Source organism: Liolophura sinensis, chromosome 5 (genome assembly GCF_032854445.1).
Source record: "Liolophura sinensis isolate JHLJ2023 chromosome 5, CUHK_Ljap_v2, whole genome shotgun sequence".
NCBI lineage: Eukaryota > Metazoa > Mollusca > Polyplacophora > Chitonida > Chitonidae > Liolophura > Liolophura sinensis.
This window is the reverse complement of record NC_088299.1, coordinates 12417577-12437842: the sequence shown is the minus strand read 5'-3', so window position 1 is coordinate 12437842 and position 20266 is coordinate 12417577. Positions and strand designations below refer to the sequence as shown.

Here is a 20266-nt window from a genome sequence, read left to right as displayed (position 1 = left end):
TTGATCATGTAAAGTCTTAACGTGAAAGGCAGGAGGAAATGAAGCAAGGCTCACGGAGTGGATAACTGAAAACTATGCCTAAAAACACTTCCATCTACTTCTTGCAGATGTTTTAAATGCATTAGAGTTAAATGCATTTAAATATTTTGAATTCTGTGGTTAGCTTTGTGAACCATGTAACTGGTGTTATACATGTAGATTGAGGTGACGTCACAAGAGTTTTTTTTTTCCTTTAAACACAGCGTTTAATGTTAGAATAGCTCCTATTATCCTCGAAAAATATTACTTAGATAATGTGAAACGTGACCTGACGCCATGGTCTTTGACAGAATGGTCCACAAAGTCCACTTTAGAATTCAAACATACGTATGGTCGCATTTAATTTCAGTTTAAGAAGTGTAAAAATATGGATAAAAGTGCTCTTAGATATAGTTGTAAACAGTCTATCCGATGATGCTTACTTGAATTTTAAATTGTCTATTGTGGCATTGACTTTCTAACTGGATTAAGCTCGAGGGATATAATTGCTCCAAAAAATGTTCATACAAATCAGTCATTAATCTCCTACCCTATGTCACAGTGTCATAGGGGGATTTTACTGATGTGATTCAATGACTTTCTACCCTAGGTCCTGCGTGAAGGCATGGGTCAGGCCGCTAATATCCCTGCCTCCAAGGCTCTAGATACTGTCATAACCAACGCCCTTATCGTGGACGCTGTGGCAGGAGTTATCAAAGCGGATGTAGGGATTAAGGTAAGATACACATATGCCCATTAGCAAAACTAGATGGAAATAGCGTCTTGCGTAAAGCTCATATTGAGTCACTTTAATATGATCATTAATACTCAAATGCAGACGGGGGCGGAGCGTAGCTTACAGAGTAATGTGTCAGAGTTCATCCAAGAGGCAAATGGTTTTCTTTATCTTTTCAGGATGGTAAAATTGCTGGCATTGGAAAAGCTGGTAACCCAGACGTGATGGAAGGCGTGACTCCAGTAAGTAAACAAAGTTATTTTCACAACAGTGTGAAAACTTAATACTTAATTTAAAAAAAAGAGTCGGGTTTCTTTTGTGTATGTATAATTTAAGCTATAGAAAAAATAAGAAGATTTCAGGAAATCACATCACATTTTGTCGGCTATTATTCAAATCAAAAGACATGATTTACAGTAAAAAGGGCCGATTAAAAAATAGGCGGGAATAGGCGGGAATAGGCGTTCATTGTGACTGGTATTAAAATTCGAAACAAGTATTCAGCGATAAAGTGGAGCACACAAAAAAAACCCGGCTGTAACAGGCCATTCAGTTTGAACAGTAAGACTCTGTCATAAGTGCTCTGCATACAGTCGAACAACCCTATCATGTGTACTTCCCGACAGCGCATGCGGCACAGCGCATATGACCGCATTGCATCACAACAGCCGCTATAGTATAAATTGTGGACAAAAATCATGAACAAGTCCAAGGTAAGGTGGTGAAACATTAAGTGATGTTAAAGGGTACATGTAAAGGATTTATAAATCGGAAGTTATGGTTTTAAGTGAGACGTAGAAAGTTATGCCAAAAAACAGGGACAAAATTTTGTTTTTAAGACATATTTTATATCTCTTAATTTTCGGAAATGACGTTATTGATGAACCTACTGGGAATGTGGGACCACCTTAACGCCCTTCCCCAATCCATTCGGACAGTTCCTCCTAACACCTAGTTAGGACACCTATCATCGTCTACGTCTGTAGGTTATATTATTTCCGGGCCTTTATACTTTTGAATAAAGCCATTTTAGGCTTTAAGCAGAAAACTGCGAAACTTCTTGTACTCTTGTATATATGTTAGGACAAATCCTGAAGTCCACATGAAGAAATAAAAAGCAAGCTTTTCATGTATCCTTTATAGCAAACAAACTTTTTTCTTAGTATGCACAATACGATTTAACAGGCACTTGAAGTCCTTAGATTCGAGCCTAGAGTGGTGGCAAAGATGAAAAGCCAGTATAGAGAGCCGTGCATGCGATGTCGAGGAATATGACTTTAACCGAATCTGGAACAAGAATTAATCAGAACGCTCATGTAGCAGACCTGTTCAAAATAGAAATGAACTGCAAACAGAGAATCTTACTGAACCTTTAACATTTATTTGTAAACCTGTTTCAAATTTTCAGGTAAGGCGACTAAGCCAATAATGACGGCATACAATTCTGTTTGCTTATGCTAGTGGCCTAGATCCAAGCGGGAAGACCCTATTACACACATATAACCCCTATTACACGTATATAGAGAAAAATATTATAAGTGCAAATTTACTTGTACATTTACTTAACACTGAGTTAGTTTGAGAATGCCTAAAGGAGCGGATATCTACAAATACCTTAACAGATTTTTCAATCTTTCTGGAATAGAAATGAGAGCATGTAAATATTTTTACTTCAGTGGTCGTCTTTGTGGAGCAATTTAACATTGGTCAGTGACCAGGCAGGGACTTTTCCACTTTGTCGTTTACATTTGGCCAATGACAAGTAGTTCTTGTGACGTGTTTTCTGTACTATGTAGATGTACTATGTAAGAACTATAACAAAACTTGAGTTAGAGCTAAGTGGGTAGGCTTCTGATGACCAACACTACCATTATGTTCCATATATAAAGTCCCCTTAAAATGGAATACTCTATTTGAATGAATTTAACTCTGTTCAAACAAACTAGTGAAAATGCGAAGGTATTTAAAGTATTTCGTTTACGTATTCTAGTTTGAAGTTACAAGTTACTTCTGATTAATGGTCTCGATTAAAGTAAAGTAACGTCGCGCGTGACGTAGGGAGTTGAAGAACAAATGATAAAAATATTTCCCTTCGTGCAGGGGTTGGTGGTGGGAGCCTGCACTGAGGCTATTGCCGGAGAGGGTCAGTTGTTGACGGCCGGGGCCCTGGACTGTCACGTCCACTTCATCTGCCCTCAGCTCTGCAGGGAGGCCATTGCTTCCGGGATAACAACTATGTATGGTGGGGGCACTGGACCCGCTACGGGAACCAATGCGACCACGTGCTCGCCCGGACCCAATCATATTCGGTATGTTAATTAGTCAAACCTAGTAAATTAAGGCTTATCGTTAGAATCATATTAACCCGTCAGCAAGACGTGTGCTCAGTACCCCTGTATATGTAAATATGAAATACATATTTGTGCTGAACTCTCTCAAAAGACAAGCGCATATTCGCAATAGCTATGATATCGCGGATAATGTTTTCGTGTCCTTTTACACTCAGGCCCCACGGCAAATCAGTGGCCTATGTTAAAAGGCAGCTTTGACGTAGGAAATCTGACAGACAGTCAAACAGACAGCCAAGCGACAGAACGACAGAGCAACTAATAGAGATGCTAAAGTTAAAAGTAAAGTACATAACTAGATCAAGAATGGGGTTATTGTAAGAGTAGATTAACATCTCTTCCTATTAATGGTGTAAGATGCGAGATAGGCCTTTTAAGTTACAGATAATTTGTCAGTCTGTAGGATTGTCTCAGCACGGTTATTTTAATGTAAGGAGAAGAAAACATTAAAATGACGCAGATTTTGCGTGTGCGTGTAATGAACCTACTGCAGCAAGTGGTAACAAGGTTACCGTATGCTGTGTATACGTGTTGTACAGCCTGACTGGGATGGTGTGACCACATGCTATGTTATTTGAACATGTCCCCATGTGTATTCGTATACCTTAAAGGGGCCTCCGTGGTTAGTGTGCCAGAGCGGCTCAGTGATCCACAACCCTCTCACTAAAGCGACCGCTGTGAGTTCGAGTCTATGCAACTCATGCTGGCTTCCTGCTTGACCGTACGTGGAAAGGTGGTGGATTTCTCTTTCCCATGTTTATGGCCGCCATCGCATAAGTGAAAGATTCTTGAAAACGGCCCAAAACACTAATCGAATAAATAAATAAATATATTTATTTAATTACATTTTATATATTTATGGGATAATATATAATCTGTTATGCTACGGTATGAATACACGTACACTTGATGATCACGTGACACTTATTTGAACCCGTGTATCTGTGCACCAAGTCGAAGTGGATGAAGACGTTACCTAACCTACTTCATCATTATGTTTGTACAGGCTATTTTCTATGTGTGAAAAAGGCGCACAGGGCAATGCTTAAATAAGGCGCTTTATGTTCACATCTTATTTATATAATATCTGTTGTGTTCAATTTTGTTTTGCCAATTGTTGATCATGTTAATTTTTCGCTCTTCAGTCACATGCTGCAAAGTACCGACGCCTTTCCGCTTAACTTTGGATTTACCGGAAAAGGAAACTCTTCTAAATCGGACAGTTTGGCCGTCGACCTTGAGGACCAGATCGTTGCCGGGGCAGCTGGGTAAAGAAAATGACCTCCCACGAAAGAAAAAAAACAGTAAAACAAAACGAAAGTCTTTCGTGTGTGTAAAACTCAATAGTGACACTCATTTTGGTGGTTGCGTGTTGACATCAGTCTCCTTATATATACGATAGACATTAAAGCAATATTTTTTCTGGTTTTTCCTTTGGTGAGTTGTGAGGTGGAAAAAGATCTACCCTTAAAGTGTATGTTTACCTATATGATCATCCGGCTCATCCTCGTTTCCAGCGTTTGAGAAAGATCCTGGTAATTAAACCAGAGTTATTTCCCTTTAATATGACACACTATGTAAGTATAGCCTACTTGGTTTGAGCAGTGATACATGTATTGATTTGTTCGTGTTGTTTGCTTAGCTGATACGATTTGTAAAAACCAAAACTTGTCCTTGATCAGTCAATCAGTGAAAATCAGTTAAATATTATTGTTTTGATTTTAGGTTGAAGCTTCACGAAGACTGGGGGACGACACCTTCTGCCATTGATGCTTGCCTCCGAGTGGCCGAAAAATATGACATACAGGTACTCATCTGGGAGGACAAGAAATTATCCGATAAATACGGAGTTAGCCACTGATCAAATATCGAATTATGTAGGGCATATGTATAATAAAATACCTCAAGGCTACGTGCATGTACACGTACCGATACGATAACCCTAACCTTTCGTTTTAATTCAGATATGAGGAAACCGTTATTTCACCGTGTCTGTTATAATTCGCTGACGTATATGCTATAGTCTCCACATTTTGCTGATTATTTCGTCAATTCTTCTTTTCCCTCGTTTCCCAAAGAGAACTTTGACTCAATTTTACTAAAATAAAACAGCAGCAATGATAACAGAATATCTTATAATTAATTGCTAAAATAAATGTAAAATACCTAACAGGACATTCGTAGCAGTACCGACGTGTATGAGGGTTGCTGCTCGCTGCACACTTACATGGCCACCTGTGTACGACGGATGTACCTCACAGAGATAAAGTGACACAACGTCATGACGTATCATACAGGTGACGATGCGAAACTGACTTCCCTCACCATTCTTTTCAGACTCTCATTCACACCGACACCTTGAATGAAAGCGCATGCGTCGAACATTCCATTGATGCTTTTAAGGGGCGGACAATCCATACTTACCACTCAGAGGGCGCTGGTGGTGGTCACGCGCCTGACATCATGAAAGTGTGTGGAGAGGCTAACGTCTTACCGTCGTCTACAAATCCCACCCGACCATACACGAAAAACACTATCGATGAGCATCTGGACATGTTGATGGTGTGTCATCATCTGGACAAGTGAGTCAAGTCTGATAAATGAGTCAGGTACAATAAATGAGTGTAGTCAGACAAATGAGTCAAGTCATACAAGTGAGGAGAGTCAATTACGACTCAAGTGAGACAAACGAGTGACGTTTGACCAAACATTCAAGTCCTGTAAGATAGTCAAGTCAGACAAATGTGTCGAGCAAATAAGTCAAGTCAGATAAATAAGTCGAGCAAGACAAATCAGTCATGTCCGACAAGTGAACGAATTGAACTGAACTGTTTTCCAGATTAACTTCAGGAATGGGTCCTTTCGATGTGTTCTAGGCATATGTAATTATAGAGAGGATTGTGCTGCATGTGTGATTTTGTTCATTGTCTATAGCTTGTGGTGATCATGTCCGTCCGTCTGTCCGTCCGTCCGTCCGCATGGCCGCTCATCTACCCATTAGTTTTTCGGGAATGACGAACTGTTACATTTTGATTTTATGTCAATTTCTAAGATAAGCGGGCTTGTCATTGATTAAAACAGTTAACTAGTTACAAAGACGGACATTCCTTGCAATATTTTTACCCCTTATTCATGATGTCAAATTCTTGTTTCACATCATCGGCAGACATGACGAAACCTCTTTAACATTTCCATTTATGCAGGGATCTTTTTTTTTTACAGAAACCTCCCGGAGGACGTCGCTTTTGCCGAGTCCCGTATCCGAGCGGAGACGATTGCTGCCGAGGACATTCTCCACGATATAGGGGCTATCAGCATGATGGCTTCGGATTCACAGGTATCTACATTCTCCACGACGTTATCAACATGTTGGTTTCATCTGGTTTTACTGTCTATGCTCTAAGTCATATAGCCTGCTTGACTTACCAGTGTTATAAATTAGTCTTAGTAGTTTCGACTATCAAAGTATCCAGAAGTTATCCAGATGTTGCAGAACTTTCGATGCTAGTTGATTATGTAAATATGCCAAAGACTTTCGTGTTAAGGATTTAAAAGCAGTTAACAGTTTTCTCGGGTGGTAAATTCCATCAGTATCCACATGGAATACCATGGCACTTTGTAAGTTGTGACTGGAAATACGTATTTCAGTTTCACTTTGATTGCAACTGTAAAATATACAACGTAGGTGCCTACGTAGCTGTTTTATTCAACACGTCGCCTATGTAAGATCCTAGTTAGCCTTACTTAACGGCGTCCCATATTAATTATTCGGAAGGATAGCTACAATGTTAAACGATAGGCAAGTGTGGAAAAGTACAGATTAATTAATATTTCTTTCACATCATTTATTACAAATTAACAGACAAATGTGTATGGAGCGTAGCATAAGGCATTATGTTATAATTCCGCTAAAACAAGTACTTGTCTATGCTTACGTTAAACCATCTAATAGAGTACATCTTGTTGAATTTTGACAGACTGGCTTTTCGTTGTGGACTGGGGGACACCTTCACCTCACAAAGTGGCCAGTATGTGCGATTTAGATAGCACAAACTTCGCTGGCTCTTGCAGGAAATCTTGAATTGTTCGATCCAAGTTGCTAACCCACGCATATAGTTATATTCCTTTTGCTATATTGCATTTACGACATTACATGTTATTTATAGGCAATGGGCAGAATTGGTGAGGTTGTAACGCGGACCTGGCAGACAGCAGACAAGATGAAACGGTTCAGAGGAGCTCTTCCGGAGGAGGAGGTGACGTAACGACTGTATTCTGACATTATGGGCAGTTTTGTATATTTTTATTGTCCTTTTGATTGTTTATTTTTGTGTCCCAATTCCTGTTGAATCATATAAAGCTATTATTTGATGCTGCCAGTAGTAGCTCTTTTGGAGGTGTTGTTTTTTGGGACGAATGGTGTACTTCTCGTTCTTGATTGCGCGGAGAGTTGTGGTTTGTTGCGGTGGAGGGGGGGGGGGGTACTTTTGAAATGCGCATGCCTCTCAGCCTGGGACCGCAAATCGGTTACAACTATGTAGCGTCTTATCTTTTTCAGGGTAACAACGACAACCTTCGAGTAAGACGGTACATTGCGAAATACACGATTAACCCAGCTATTACTCACGGTATGGCTCATGTGATCGGATCTGTGGAGGTCAGTTGGCATATGTTAATATTGCGCATTGCGCTCTCTGATTTATAAATTTCTTTATTATTTATTTGAGTTGTGTTCACACTGTACTCAAGAATGTTTTACTTATCAAATCTTACTATACATGAATGACTAGCGGACAATATAAACAATAATATCACTTTGCCATCATATGCAACATCTGTTTGTTATGCTATTATTGGTGGTCAGCGTTTTCTTTCAAATTAACTGTCTGAATAGTGGGACAAAAGGAGAACACGGTATTTAAGAGGTCTTAAAGTGCTGTACTGTCGAGGAAGGGTTGTGTAAATGCACAACCAGTCTGACAGCTGTATGGTACCATGCGCGGAAAGAGAGAATGTGCATCTTTAGTGGGAGGGTCCTCCGTGGCCGATTAGATGGCGTGCTAGCGTAACACAATGATCTCTCACCAAATCAGTCGCTGTGAGTTCAAATCAGGCTATTGCTGGCTTCCTCTCCGGTCATCCGTGGGAAGGTCTGTCAGCATCTGCGGATGGTCGTGGGTTTCCTCGGGCCCTCTCAGGTTTCTTCCCCCCATACTTCTGGCCTCCGTCGTATAAGGGAAATATTTTCTTGAGTACGGCATAAATACCGATCAAATAAATAAATATATTCTGAATCAAACGATGGGTTGACCTCTGAAAGGAGTCCGGCCCCCCCAAAATGGATCATATGTATATAGATCTGATATCTCGACCTGACGAAGGAAGTAGGATTGGTTCTATTTGAGAATGAGGTGAAATCACGCTTATATCGAGATTTATGATGTATGATGTGTTCACGTGTCAGTCGTATCATTTTGTAAAACATTCACGATGAGAAACGGGATTTCGCATCACATGATCTGTGCCCCAATAATCACCATGTACTCAAATTCTATTCCACTCACTTCGTTTATACCTTCGTCGTTTTCAGATAGGGAAGCTTGCCGATTTGGTACTCTGGAAGCCTGCCTTCTTCGGCGCCAAGCCTGAGATGATCATCAAAGGAGGACAAATAGCCTGGGCACAGATGGGTCAGTTGTACACTGAAAGGGAAAACACATTATCCAAATCTACCATTATTCTACACCTTCACTTTTGCCGGTCGAATCTATGGTGCTCTGCTTCATGGTTGTGTCTGGTGCCTCTTAACCTGATGCTAGGGGCTGTATATTCATCGCGTTGAATTAGATCGCCTCGTTGGATATATGAACAGTTGTAATCAAAGTGCAACCCAGATACACATTTTGTTATCGACAACTAACATTCTAGCATGGTACACGATTTGGATACTGATTTCACTCAGTCGCACAGAACATACCTTGCGTCTTTTCAACGTCATTGAAAACTGCTGACTGCTTCTCTTTGCATGATTCCGGCCTTTTTTCTGACTTTATATACGAATTATTATTTGAGGTCAATTATTATTGACCTCAAACGTCCTTATTAGTCGACGGCTGGTATACGAATGTCTGTTTCGACGCATAGATTGTTAACGTCGTGTCCATCGTGCTGCAAATACTTCCTATATTTTATACTGCATTACTGGAGTAATATTGCTTTTTGTTTTACACATTTTTGTGACTGAATAATAATAATGCAGTTATGGATGGCTTTTTGTTACATAATGACGTCTGAAAATTGAATAAAGGTATAAAAGAGAAAATAGAAATAAGATACCTTTTTAACATCTCCACAAAAAATTTCAGCGCAGAAGTTCAGCTTTTGATCGCATTTAATTCAGTTTAAAAATGAAAACAAAAAGTAAAAATAATTTTTGGTGTGTTTTTCGGTGACGCATTTATCTGTTTTCCATTTGTTTTCTACTATAAAAATTTTATCAGTGTTTGTATTTTTTTCTGTTGCTAAACGTGATTGACTTTGAATTATGACTTTGAAAATGTTTGGGTTTACAGGTATGCCAAACGCTTCCATCCCAACACCAGAACCGGTTAAGCAGCGGAAAATGTTTGGTGCTTATGGAAAAGCAATTGGAAATCACTCAGTGGCTTTTGTGTCTGAGGTAGAGTACTCACAATCCAGAGTTGTCGCTCTATGTGAAGATCTTCTCACGCAACACCTGAAGAAGGGCAGTTAACTATTGTAACTCTCTCAGTAGATGGCTTAGCCTCAAAAGAGATATCTTGTAATCGGATTCGAATTCAAAACCAAAATGGTATGGTCAACTCAAAATGTTTTGCTCGTATCATTTCTTGGGCAATTCCAGCTATCATCCTGTGTAGAAGTGTTGCCTTCTTCATAAATGTACGATTTTAATACCACACATTTTTTATTCTTTACATCATTAATATGGAGAGTTGATTATATTATTGTTTACACTAGTCTAATAGCCTTGTATTGACGGAAATTTAAGTTTAAACTGAACGATGTTTTCTTACTTTGTCGATGATGTCATAATCTATTTATTTATTTCTTACCATATGTTTCTAATAGATTTCCATAAAGAAGGGCGTCGCTAGCCAGTATGGCTTAAGCAAAAAGTTGGAACCAGTTAAGGGTTGTCGCGGACTGAACAAGAAAAGCATGATTTTAAATGACTGTTTACCGCAAATCAAAAGTAAGTCATTGATTACTTCCGGGAAATTTCTTGCTGTCGGACGTTACTTAGCGTGTGTAGTTAAAAAAAACACGACAACCAGCAAATGAGGTTATTGAAATTTAATTGGCTCTCCGCGGGATAGCATGCTAAGCTTTCTACCCGCGGTTTACCCTACTGCCGCTCACAAACATTTGTATTCAGAAAATGTGAAAAACACCAAGATCACACACGATGATGAGGCAACATAAAATCTGCCTGAACCTTTTTGTCTATTAATATTTGAGACACATGCGTCTCTTTATCTAAAGTAGGCTAAACATGATTCCAGTTGACGTCTAAAACCATTCAATGATGAATGCTGTTTAAAAGTACAAAAGTGGGTTCCAAAAGTCAAACATGTCAAGTGGTGGTAATGATGTAGCGTTAGAATAGAGAACGGCTCATGCGCTGTAAGGAGTATGCTCCAGTGTAAGCAAGCTCTTGTGTAGAAACCACTAAGCCAATTAGAATCAGCCGATTGTCGACGTATTCACTCCACTGAGTGCCACGTTTTGCGAGTCAAACGTGGTTGCACCAGACTTGACTTTGGAAGTCCACATGTCAAGGTAGTATGTATTCACTACATTCAGTGTCACACAGCCTGTACAACGAATTTACAAAGAGTTGCGCTGACCAGAAACCCTTGCGTCCTCTTTGCTTTGAAATAGCACACTTTCGCTGTCTTGATACGCATGATTTCGCTGAAATACACTACATGTGTATGCTAGAAAAAATTGATGAAAATGAAATCCAGTTGCAGTCTTTTCCTTCAAACCTTGGTCGACGGTCCTCTCTTGTGTCTTCTTACACGAAGTTCACTGAAGACTCCTCGCCTCCCAGCAATCTGACGTAAGGACTATGTCTCACGTGGTTAAATTTGCAAGTAACTTACCAGAAGGTGGTTTACTCCGGGTACTTCCACCCATAATACTTCTCTTCAAGTGCAAAAAGTCTGAAGAATGACGGTGCAAATCGACAATTTAAATAATATAAAAATATACGTGGTAATTACCAATAACACTACAATACATGTATCTTCTTGCACATGTGCTAATGACAAGTAACACATATGTTTATCTGTCCACAGTTGATCCAGGCTCCTACAAGGTAACCATTAAAAAAACCGAAGACGACGACGAAGAGCAACTAACGTGCCCTCCGGCTAACCGACTCGCGCTTGCGCAGAGATACTTCATGTTTTAACGTTTTTCCTGACCTCTGTATGAGGCGCATGCTCGTATTTACACAATTACTAATTGACAGCGACCATGATCAGTAACATGAATTGTCACAGATGTACAATTGAGATTCATAGATAGGGCAACGGTTATTTCTCAGGAATACTTCTTTTAGGTGAAATAGAATGATATTAGAGACCCTCATATTATATTATACAATATCGCTGTAAAGATTATCAAGCACATCATTATTATCAAACAATACGCATTACGTTGGCATGGACATGCGATATCTGGGGCCTCTGTGGTCGAGGTGGTTAGCCCAGTCACCCAGGAGCGGCGCAAGGACACAGGAGCCTCTTACCAATGCGGTCGTTGTGAGTTCAAGTTCAGCTCATGCGAGTTTCCTCTCGCGTCGTATGGCCACAGACCCCCATTAATTTTCCATATGCGACAATGTTAACGTTTAGCGCTTTAGCTCAGTCCCAAGCATTCCGTGGCCAATAAGCTTTGGTGCATACCTGCCCCAGCCTGTGAGAAAGAAGCCATAGAAATCTTGACATAGGTTGACTGTCAAAATCTGTACCTTTCTATGCCGGCAGCTGGGAGGGGTGCCTAGCAACGCCAAGGGGACGTCACTCGCAGTCTCATTACCACTTATCTCCTTGTGTCCCCTCACCCAGAATTTCAAACTTTAATCATTATAACTCATAGCTACCCAAAGCTTAGACATTTTCCATCATTTTGGTAGCAAGCATGCACCTGAATTCCAAAAACGACAGTCTGGCAGCAAAAAAAGACTTTATACCCTAAAATACACAGAATTACATTTGTAATTCCGAAAAACGGAAGTTGTAATGGGGGTTTGTGTCCGTATGAGGGAAAGTCGTGGGCTATGTACTATTTCCACCCAAGTCTGGTCGCCGACATATATGTGAAATGTTCTTGAGTATGGCGTTTAAGTAACAGTTGAATCAAAGACTTCCTATCACGCTATGATATAATCTGCTCGTGATTTTGCGGGGTCATGTTTTATTGTTTTATGTAGCATAGTCATAGGTGTCGGACGGACAAAATTCAAATTTTTTCACACTTACCTTATACAGATGTCTTATTGCTACCGATTATTATTGTTATGTTATTGAATATTTTCTTGCAATCTATCTTTAAATGATTGTTTTCATTTGTTACCACATGTACCTTATTCGGTTAACTTTGCAATAAAACATTACTATGCGTTTGTCCTGTCTCAGTGTTTCACTCGGGTACAAACCTTAATGTGCATGAAAATCGATACATAAGTTCGCTAAACCTGAGATTTCAATTATTGCCCTAATTAAAGTGAAAGACTACCACAGAAAAACGTATCGAAAAGCTGTATCCAAATACTGTTTTAATTCTAAAAATGTAGCGCAGCATGTGAGTTCAAGTCCAGTTCATTCTGCCTTCCCCTCCGGTCCTATTCCGGTAACAACCTGCGGATGGCCGTGGATTTTCCTCCCACCATAATGCTGGTCACCGTCGTATAATTCAAATATTTTTGTGAGTACCACTGAAATAAATACATAAATTTCAATTCTAATGTTAGGCTTTTTGGACAAATGAATCAGGTTTAGAAAATGTTATACGAACTTGTTGATATTTTACAGACTGAAGAACCCTATAACTTTCCTGAAAGTGATACATATTACCTGGAATGTACTGTTACAATACAGAAACTCTTTGATTCAATGTATAATATTACAGAGCAGTAATTGGCTTTTAGCGCCCTAGAACATGTGTTGAGTTAATGAGTTTGTAACGTCATAAGAGAGATGGTTAATCTGCGAAGACGAAAGTCATCATCATCGGATGCCATACTGAAACTGAGTCTCAAAAATGCCGTTGTGCGTTGGTATCCTCTTGTCCGGTCAATATACATTCTACACTTTACAGTGTGCTCAGTACTGAGAAACTTAACTAGTTTGCCCTGTGCCAGTATAATGTGATTGAGTGTAATCAGGTTTAGAGTGATTGAATGCTTAGGATTTAACGTCGTACTTAACAATTTTTCAGTCAAATGACGACGACGGAATCCTTAGAATGCATGTGATGTGCCTTCTTGTTGCAGATCGAATTTCCACCGCTGCATCACTGAGATGATTTACCGAAGGTACGTAAACTTCCCCGCCCGAACCATTGCACGTGTCAACCAGTCGTTTTATTATCCCCTTAATGTAGAACGCCAAGCAAGGAAGCTACAACTTCCTCTTTTAAGGTCTTAAGTGTGATCCGACCCAGGATTGACCCTGTGCCTCTCCCCAAACGAAGCGGCAATCAGGTTTAGAAACATGTAGCCCTTTACCCTGTTCACATGTTTCTTGGGGATTGGCGACAAAAGGCTCTTAACAGAGATCGTGGATGTTCAGCATGTTTAGGGGTTCATACATGAAACTTTTTGCATATCACTTACTTTCTAGAAAAATGGCACCCAAACTTTGCACGCCTTGCAAGTGATAATCTGCACCTGACATATGAAGAAGCATATAACTTTCGCTTTACATCACTGCCACCAATAGCAAATTTTGTACAGAAATCATGAACAACGCCATTGGGGTCACGGCTATAAGGCAGGAAGTGATGTCAGAAAACATTCTCAACCTTGCCTGTAATAATACTTTATACACATGCATTCTCATTATCTAGAGTATGTGCAACATAATCCTAAGTAAAACCTTCAACAATATTATGCATGAATGCTGAATAAAGAGTTGCGCGGCAGGACACAAGTGATGAGGCTAAACCAATAACAAGCCTACGTTCGTCTCAAAGGCTCCAAAGGTGAAGCTTGTCTATTGGTGGTAGTGGTGTAAAGCAAAAAGGTAGAGAGCGATGCACGAGTTGTCAGGAGATCAGCTAAAGCCCATTGCCAGGTGTTTTACTCCAAGCAGTCCTCCATTAATAACACTGAACATATAGCTCTGTATTTATTTGTTACTTGATTGGAGTTTATGATCCTAGTTTTGTCACTAATACGACACCAGGCTGTTTATGAGTGAAGGAAATTGTGGGAAATAACTGTCCATGGCCGGACACCAGACAGACAATGGAAAGCTGGACCCACGCGATTATAACCTTATAGGTCCTGCAAAGGCCAGTCGCCTACAACGACATCAGTGCTTTATGTGATTCGTCCCGGGAAGTTTCCGTTTTCCTCTAAGTGAAATATTCTTTGAATGAAAATACACAACAATCAGTTTAATCCAATTTTCAGATTCAAGGATATCAAGGATATCAGTTTGGGGCAGTTTAATCTCAGTTGGGGCAGATTAGTCAAGATAAATCTCTTGACTATGACGTAAGCGTTGAAACAAGCTTTCGGACACCAGCCATCAATTAAAAAGTGAACATTCCAGTTCAACAATCGCAAGGTTACTTCCCAAAACGATATTTAAACGTGGAGAGAACATAAAAATTACATACAGTTTAGATGGAAGAGTGCGAAAAGATAGTTGTAAATGTGGTCTTTCAATATTTTTTTCGATATTTTCTTTCCGGAGAAAAAGGGTATTTGAAAATATTTTGAAACATATTTTTCCACTAGAATTTGGTCATTTCAGCTAACAAATGTGTTCAACCTGGTTTTGCTCATATTTATATTTTTAATATAATCTTTAATATTATCATAATTTAGATTAAAGACATGTGTTTGAATATAAACAGCAAATTTACATTCAAATAACATTTTTAATCAAAGATAATATATACCAAATTATGGTCCCATATACCTACCATACAAAAAATATATTTCAAATACCCTTTTCGAATCGAAAAAATATTAAAGACCATACTTGCAAATAAGATTTCAGACTCTTTCTTTTGATTTTGCCATAATTTTTATGTTTTTCTTCTCCTTTAACACAAAATACTAAGACAGTATACGAAAGTGTACGAAATGAGGAGGGAGTCAGGTAAAAAACAAGTCAACAGAGTCCACTGATGGAGGAATGCTCCATATTAAATCGGCATCCAAATCATTACAATGCTAGTTTCTATCCGATTTCATACAGATGCTATTAATGAGATATATAACAAAACATCCCATGAATCTCAACCATTTGTATGTAGTGGAGCTGAGTAACTTCATTCCTTATATAACAGGTTAATGCATTAACGGCCGTTCTTATTAAACATCGAAACAATTAGTGAAGAATTAATTAATCAATTAAGTCTTGTAGAGGAATAGTAGTGCGTGAGTAGAGAAATCCGAGTGGAGCACAACACTGGGCATATTAATCTGCAGATATATAAACGATAGGCCTACACATCAGATTTTATTTATCGACCGTGGCAACGGACCAGACCGCTTGAAGGTCCTCTGTGGCATGCCTTTACCTCACCATGGACTCACTTCTCCGTCTCATCAACAGCAGATAGTGAGTAGATTTCTTTAACCTGCGTCATTCCGTTGTGGATTCACCGTTTTTACAGAACTACATATTCGAATACTGTCTTGTTTAAAACACTCATGTTCCAGGTAGCTGTAAAAAAAAAAACAAGGAAACGTATATTTATTTATTTATTTATTTATTTATTTATCTTATTGATGGTTTACACCATACTTAAGAATATTTCACTTATACATCTGCGATCGCCAAAATATGGTTCCAAATTGCCCAGTGCGGCGTCAAGTGATATAATCATTCAATTATCTGTCAGCGTGCAGCTTTGCGGTGAGAAGAAACCGAACCGAGTCCTGAGGAATCCATGACCATCCGCAGGTTGCTGGTAGGACCTTCCCACCAGAGATGAGGTCAGTATGAGCTGGGTTTTATCTCACTGCGACCATATTAGTAAGAGAAATGTGCATGAAAGACGCTGCACAGGTATATCAGACATTGTGACACCCATGATAAGTAGCTGTTCTGGCGCAGATAAGACTGCAGTGGACAATTTGAATACTTGGTGATTTGGATATATACTTGAGATAATGGCTCACCAGTTTGGTTGCTGAGGCGTAAAACGCCAATCAAATGAAATAAATAAATTGATATAATGACAATGACGGTTAATTATTGAAATGACAGTGCTCGTTATTCACTAGATAGACACATTCGAGTAACAATAGAGAGTAAAGCATTAAAACTTACACTTTAACAGAGTGTATTGCGTTACCGCATCTTGTTTATGTAAATGATAAGGTTGATAATTTGAAATGCACAGTAAATCTGTTTGCCGATAATACACGGCTTCTTATCAATATTAAAACTTTCACTGATATTCAAAAAATAAATTCTCGAGGGACTTGGCTGGATTATTTTCATTTGCGGACAGGCGGCTTGTCACTTGATTATTGGGAATAAAACTGGTCACCAATATATCTTCTATTTTAGCATCAACTGGGCTAGTATTCGATGCTACTTCACACAAGCGTCTCGGATTAGTTTTTAATGATACATGCACTGACTTCATATCATGGAACAATTATGCCTGCAATACACGGCGTTAATTAAAAGGATCAATTAAAATCTCAGCCACAGTATCACTAGATACAAATCATAAATCAAACTTTTACTGGATTACGGTGACGTTATGTATCGCAATTGTACGGTAAAAATATTACTGTCCTGATGTAATATCCGGCTTTGGACAGCTTTACTCTGTATTAATTATGGCAATTATCATCAAAAAAGCAAAAAAGTACTTTCACAGGAAGGGAAATTAGCCACCATCCCCCTCGTGGATGTTGTACTTAGTACTTATAAGAAGGTAAATTAGTTACCGTCCTCCTGGTGAATATTGTATTTTGCGCACACTCTGCTTGCTTTAACAATATGTGTGTAATGTCAAGATAGCGCCTGTAACAGTAAGACAGAAGCGAAGTACAGAATTCAGTTTTTCCTTCAGGTTTGTCAGTGCTGTATTTATTGAATTGTTTGTTTTTCATGTTTAGTTTTGAATTATTAGGATGAAAGCTGATGATGGAATCGTGGAAAATTTGTGCACCCGGTAACACACGGTACGTAGGCCTACTAGTTGTAGCCTAAATACCTTTTTTAGTTCATTTGGGGATTAAATCAATGATGCAGTGAGATATATTTCAGTTAGACCTATGCGAAAACCATAGCCCTGCACGGAATTTATTTATTTATTTATTTGATTGTTGTTGTACGCCATATTCAAGAATATTTCACTTATACAACGGCGGCCAGCATTATGGTGGGAGGAAATCGGACAGAGTATCCGCAAGTTGCTGACAGACCCTCTCACGTACGGTCGGAGGAAAAGCCAGCATGAGCTGGACTTGAACTCACAACGATGGCATTGTTAAGAGGCTCCTGTGTCATTGTGCCGCACTGGCGTGCCAACTACCTCTGCCACGTATCTGTATAAAATACATTTAAAATATAGGCCTTTGTAAGCGCCTATATTCAAAAGCACCACTAGATACAAGCATATAATGGAAAACGGAAAAAGGAATCATTCATCACTAGTTCGATAATTTGAAGTAGCTTTGTAGTAAACCATAAATTTTAGTAGTGTACGTGTGTTGATCAGTTGAGCAGTGTAACCGAAGTAATGTGCATTTCCTGCCATGTATTTGGTCATGCATTCTTTACCGTCATCCTCGTGGATGTCCGTCCCGCTGTTGGATGTACCTCCGGTCCCCTGGTGGATGTAGGCTGACCAGTTCTGCTGGAAGTGGGTCGGATACAGCCAGACTAACATGGACTTTTATTGGAACATTGTGCGACTGAAGATATGTACCGAAAGATTTCATTGGATGACCTAGTTAAGACAAACCTGTAACTGGGGCGAACTACCCATGGTGTTCAGTTCGGTCAAGGGTACATTCTATCGAAGAGAAAGGCAGCCACTGGTAGGGGAAGGTCTGTAACCTCGTAAAGCTGGTTGTTTCGTATTTCTACACATTTTACGTTAACAGTTTTAATTTTAATCTGTATTATCTCATGTTTTGACGTATAGTATCACAGCCCTGTCTTGTGCAGTCCACCGAATAATTGATGTGTCCTTAGCCACAGTCGTCTCAGCTATCAATTTCAGGTAGGTGTTGAAACTGAAGTGGAAAGTGGATTAATTCCAACTCCATTTAGCATTCAAACATGCCGGTTGGGGTTGGAATTTAAATAATTTGTACTATAGTTTTATGCTTGTGTAGATTTACAAGTGATGACACATGGGAAATTGATAACAGAGACAGTGACTGTGGACAGACAAATTATTTGATGCCCAGCAGTAGTACAGGGAAACCAGCAGGGAAAGTACGGAGGTGTTCAAGGTAAGCTAATGGAATAAGACAGGGCTGTGAAACTATATGTAATTACAGCCCTACGGAGCTCGCAGTCTTCCAGTCGTCTGTGTACATGCGTATGGTACACCGCATTAATCTCAACTGAACAGTTCCATAAATCTTTTCAAAGCTTTCACCATAGCTATTCATCTGTGACCAGATGAGGACTCACACTTCTGAACGTTAGGATTTAAGTTTGACAGCTCACTGTATGCCGACTTTCACTCAATATTGGGGTAACAACTTGATTTACTGTAATGCTGGGCCCTTTTTCAGAGCCTTCCTAAGTGCAGTAAATTGTCTAAGTTATTTCTTTCTTTTTGGCCTAAGTCTTTCAGGAAGTTAAACATTACTTAAGTGAGATAAAAATAGTACCTAAGCAAAGAATTTTGCGTTCTGGTTCCATAATAAATTGCGACGTTTCGTGAATCAAAGCGATGGATTACCCGAATTGAACAAATCATCAACTTTTAATCCAGTGCTTAAAATAAAATACAAATAACACACACACTGAAACCCCCATGCATGTTACGTGTTTTTAGGAAATTTTGTTGACTTGTAGCACCTGTTTAATGGATAGACTGTTCTTCGATTTAATTATAAATTTTAACAGTATCATTCTTGTATTTTAATGTTTAGGACAGTTATTAGTAGTGCTGAAAGCAAAAGAGCACAGTTCTCTCTGTTTTTTCTTCTGTCGGAAAAGCAAATATATGTATATATTGTTCATTAAAATTTACCAACCATGTGATGAAAGAGAATTTTCATTTTTTGTGTTAAATTTCCTGTTACATTTAGACATTTATACTGGTTTAAATGATCAGACCAGATGTACCAAAAATTAGAAAAAATTACAGCAATTATTCCGTGAATCACTCATGAATATTGCAGTTTTCAATCTTTTGGTTCACATTTGTATTGTTTAAAATACTCCAGTGGATGATTAGAAAACAAATCACTCATACGATGTCTGTTTCATGGTATGATCTTCAGCATAAGATCTGTCGAAATTTACACATAAATACATAGTGGGTATTTATTTATTTGATTGGTTTTACGCCGTACTCAAGAATATTTCACGTATACGACGGCGGCCAGCATTATGGTGGGAGGAAACCGGGCAGAACCCGGAGGAAACCCTCGACCATCCGCAGGTTGCTGACAGACCTTCCCACGTACGGCCGGAGAGGAAGCCAGCATGAGCTGGACTTGAGCTCACAGCGACCGCATTGGTGAGAGGTTTCTGGGTCATCAAGCTGCGCTAGCGCGCTAACCGACTGAGCCACGGAGGCCCCTACATATAGTGGGTATTTAACACTATAACTAATTTTGTGTCGACGTCACACGTTTGCCTGAATTCTCGATGCAGAATTAAACCAGCTTTCGGTGTTGTTGCTAATAAAAACTTCAAGTATGATAACTTTATAAATTGGTCAAGAA

At 39.2% G+C, this 20266-nt stretch overlaps 1 protein-coding gene across 1 annotated transcript in view; it reads left to right on the top strand.

Moving 5' to 3' along the window:
* LOC135465883 (urease subunit alpha-like) overlaps positions 1 to 12654 on the top strand; it is a 28224-nt gene extending 15570 nt beyond the window's left edge. The window contains 11 exon segments of the mRNA XM_064743250.1: positions 2855 to 3063; positions 4248 to 4370; positions 4828 to 4909; positions 5440 to 5684; positions 6325 to 6439; positions 7269 to 7358; positions 7661 to 7759; positions 8693 to 8792; positions 9675 to 9781; positions 10213 to 10336; positions 11445 to 12654. Coding sequence (XP_064599320.1) covers positions 2855 to 3063; positions 4248 to 4370; positions 4828 to 4909; positions 5440 to 5684; positions 6325 to 6439; positions 7269 to 7358; positions 7661 to 7759; positions 8693 to 8792; positions 9675 to 9781; positions 10213 to 10336; positions 11445 to 11560 — 1410 coding nt within the window. The 3' untranslated portion in view covers positions 11561 to 12654.
* The last annotated feature ends 7612 nt before the right edge of the window (positions 12655 to 20266 follow it).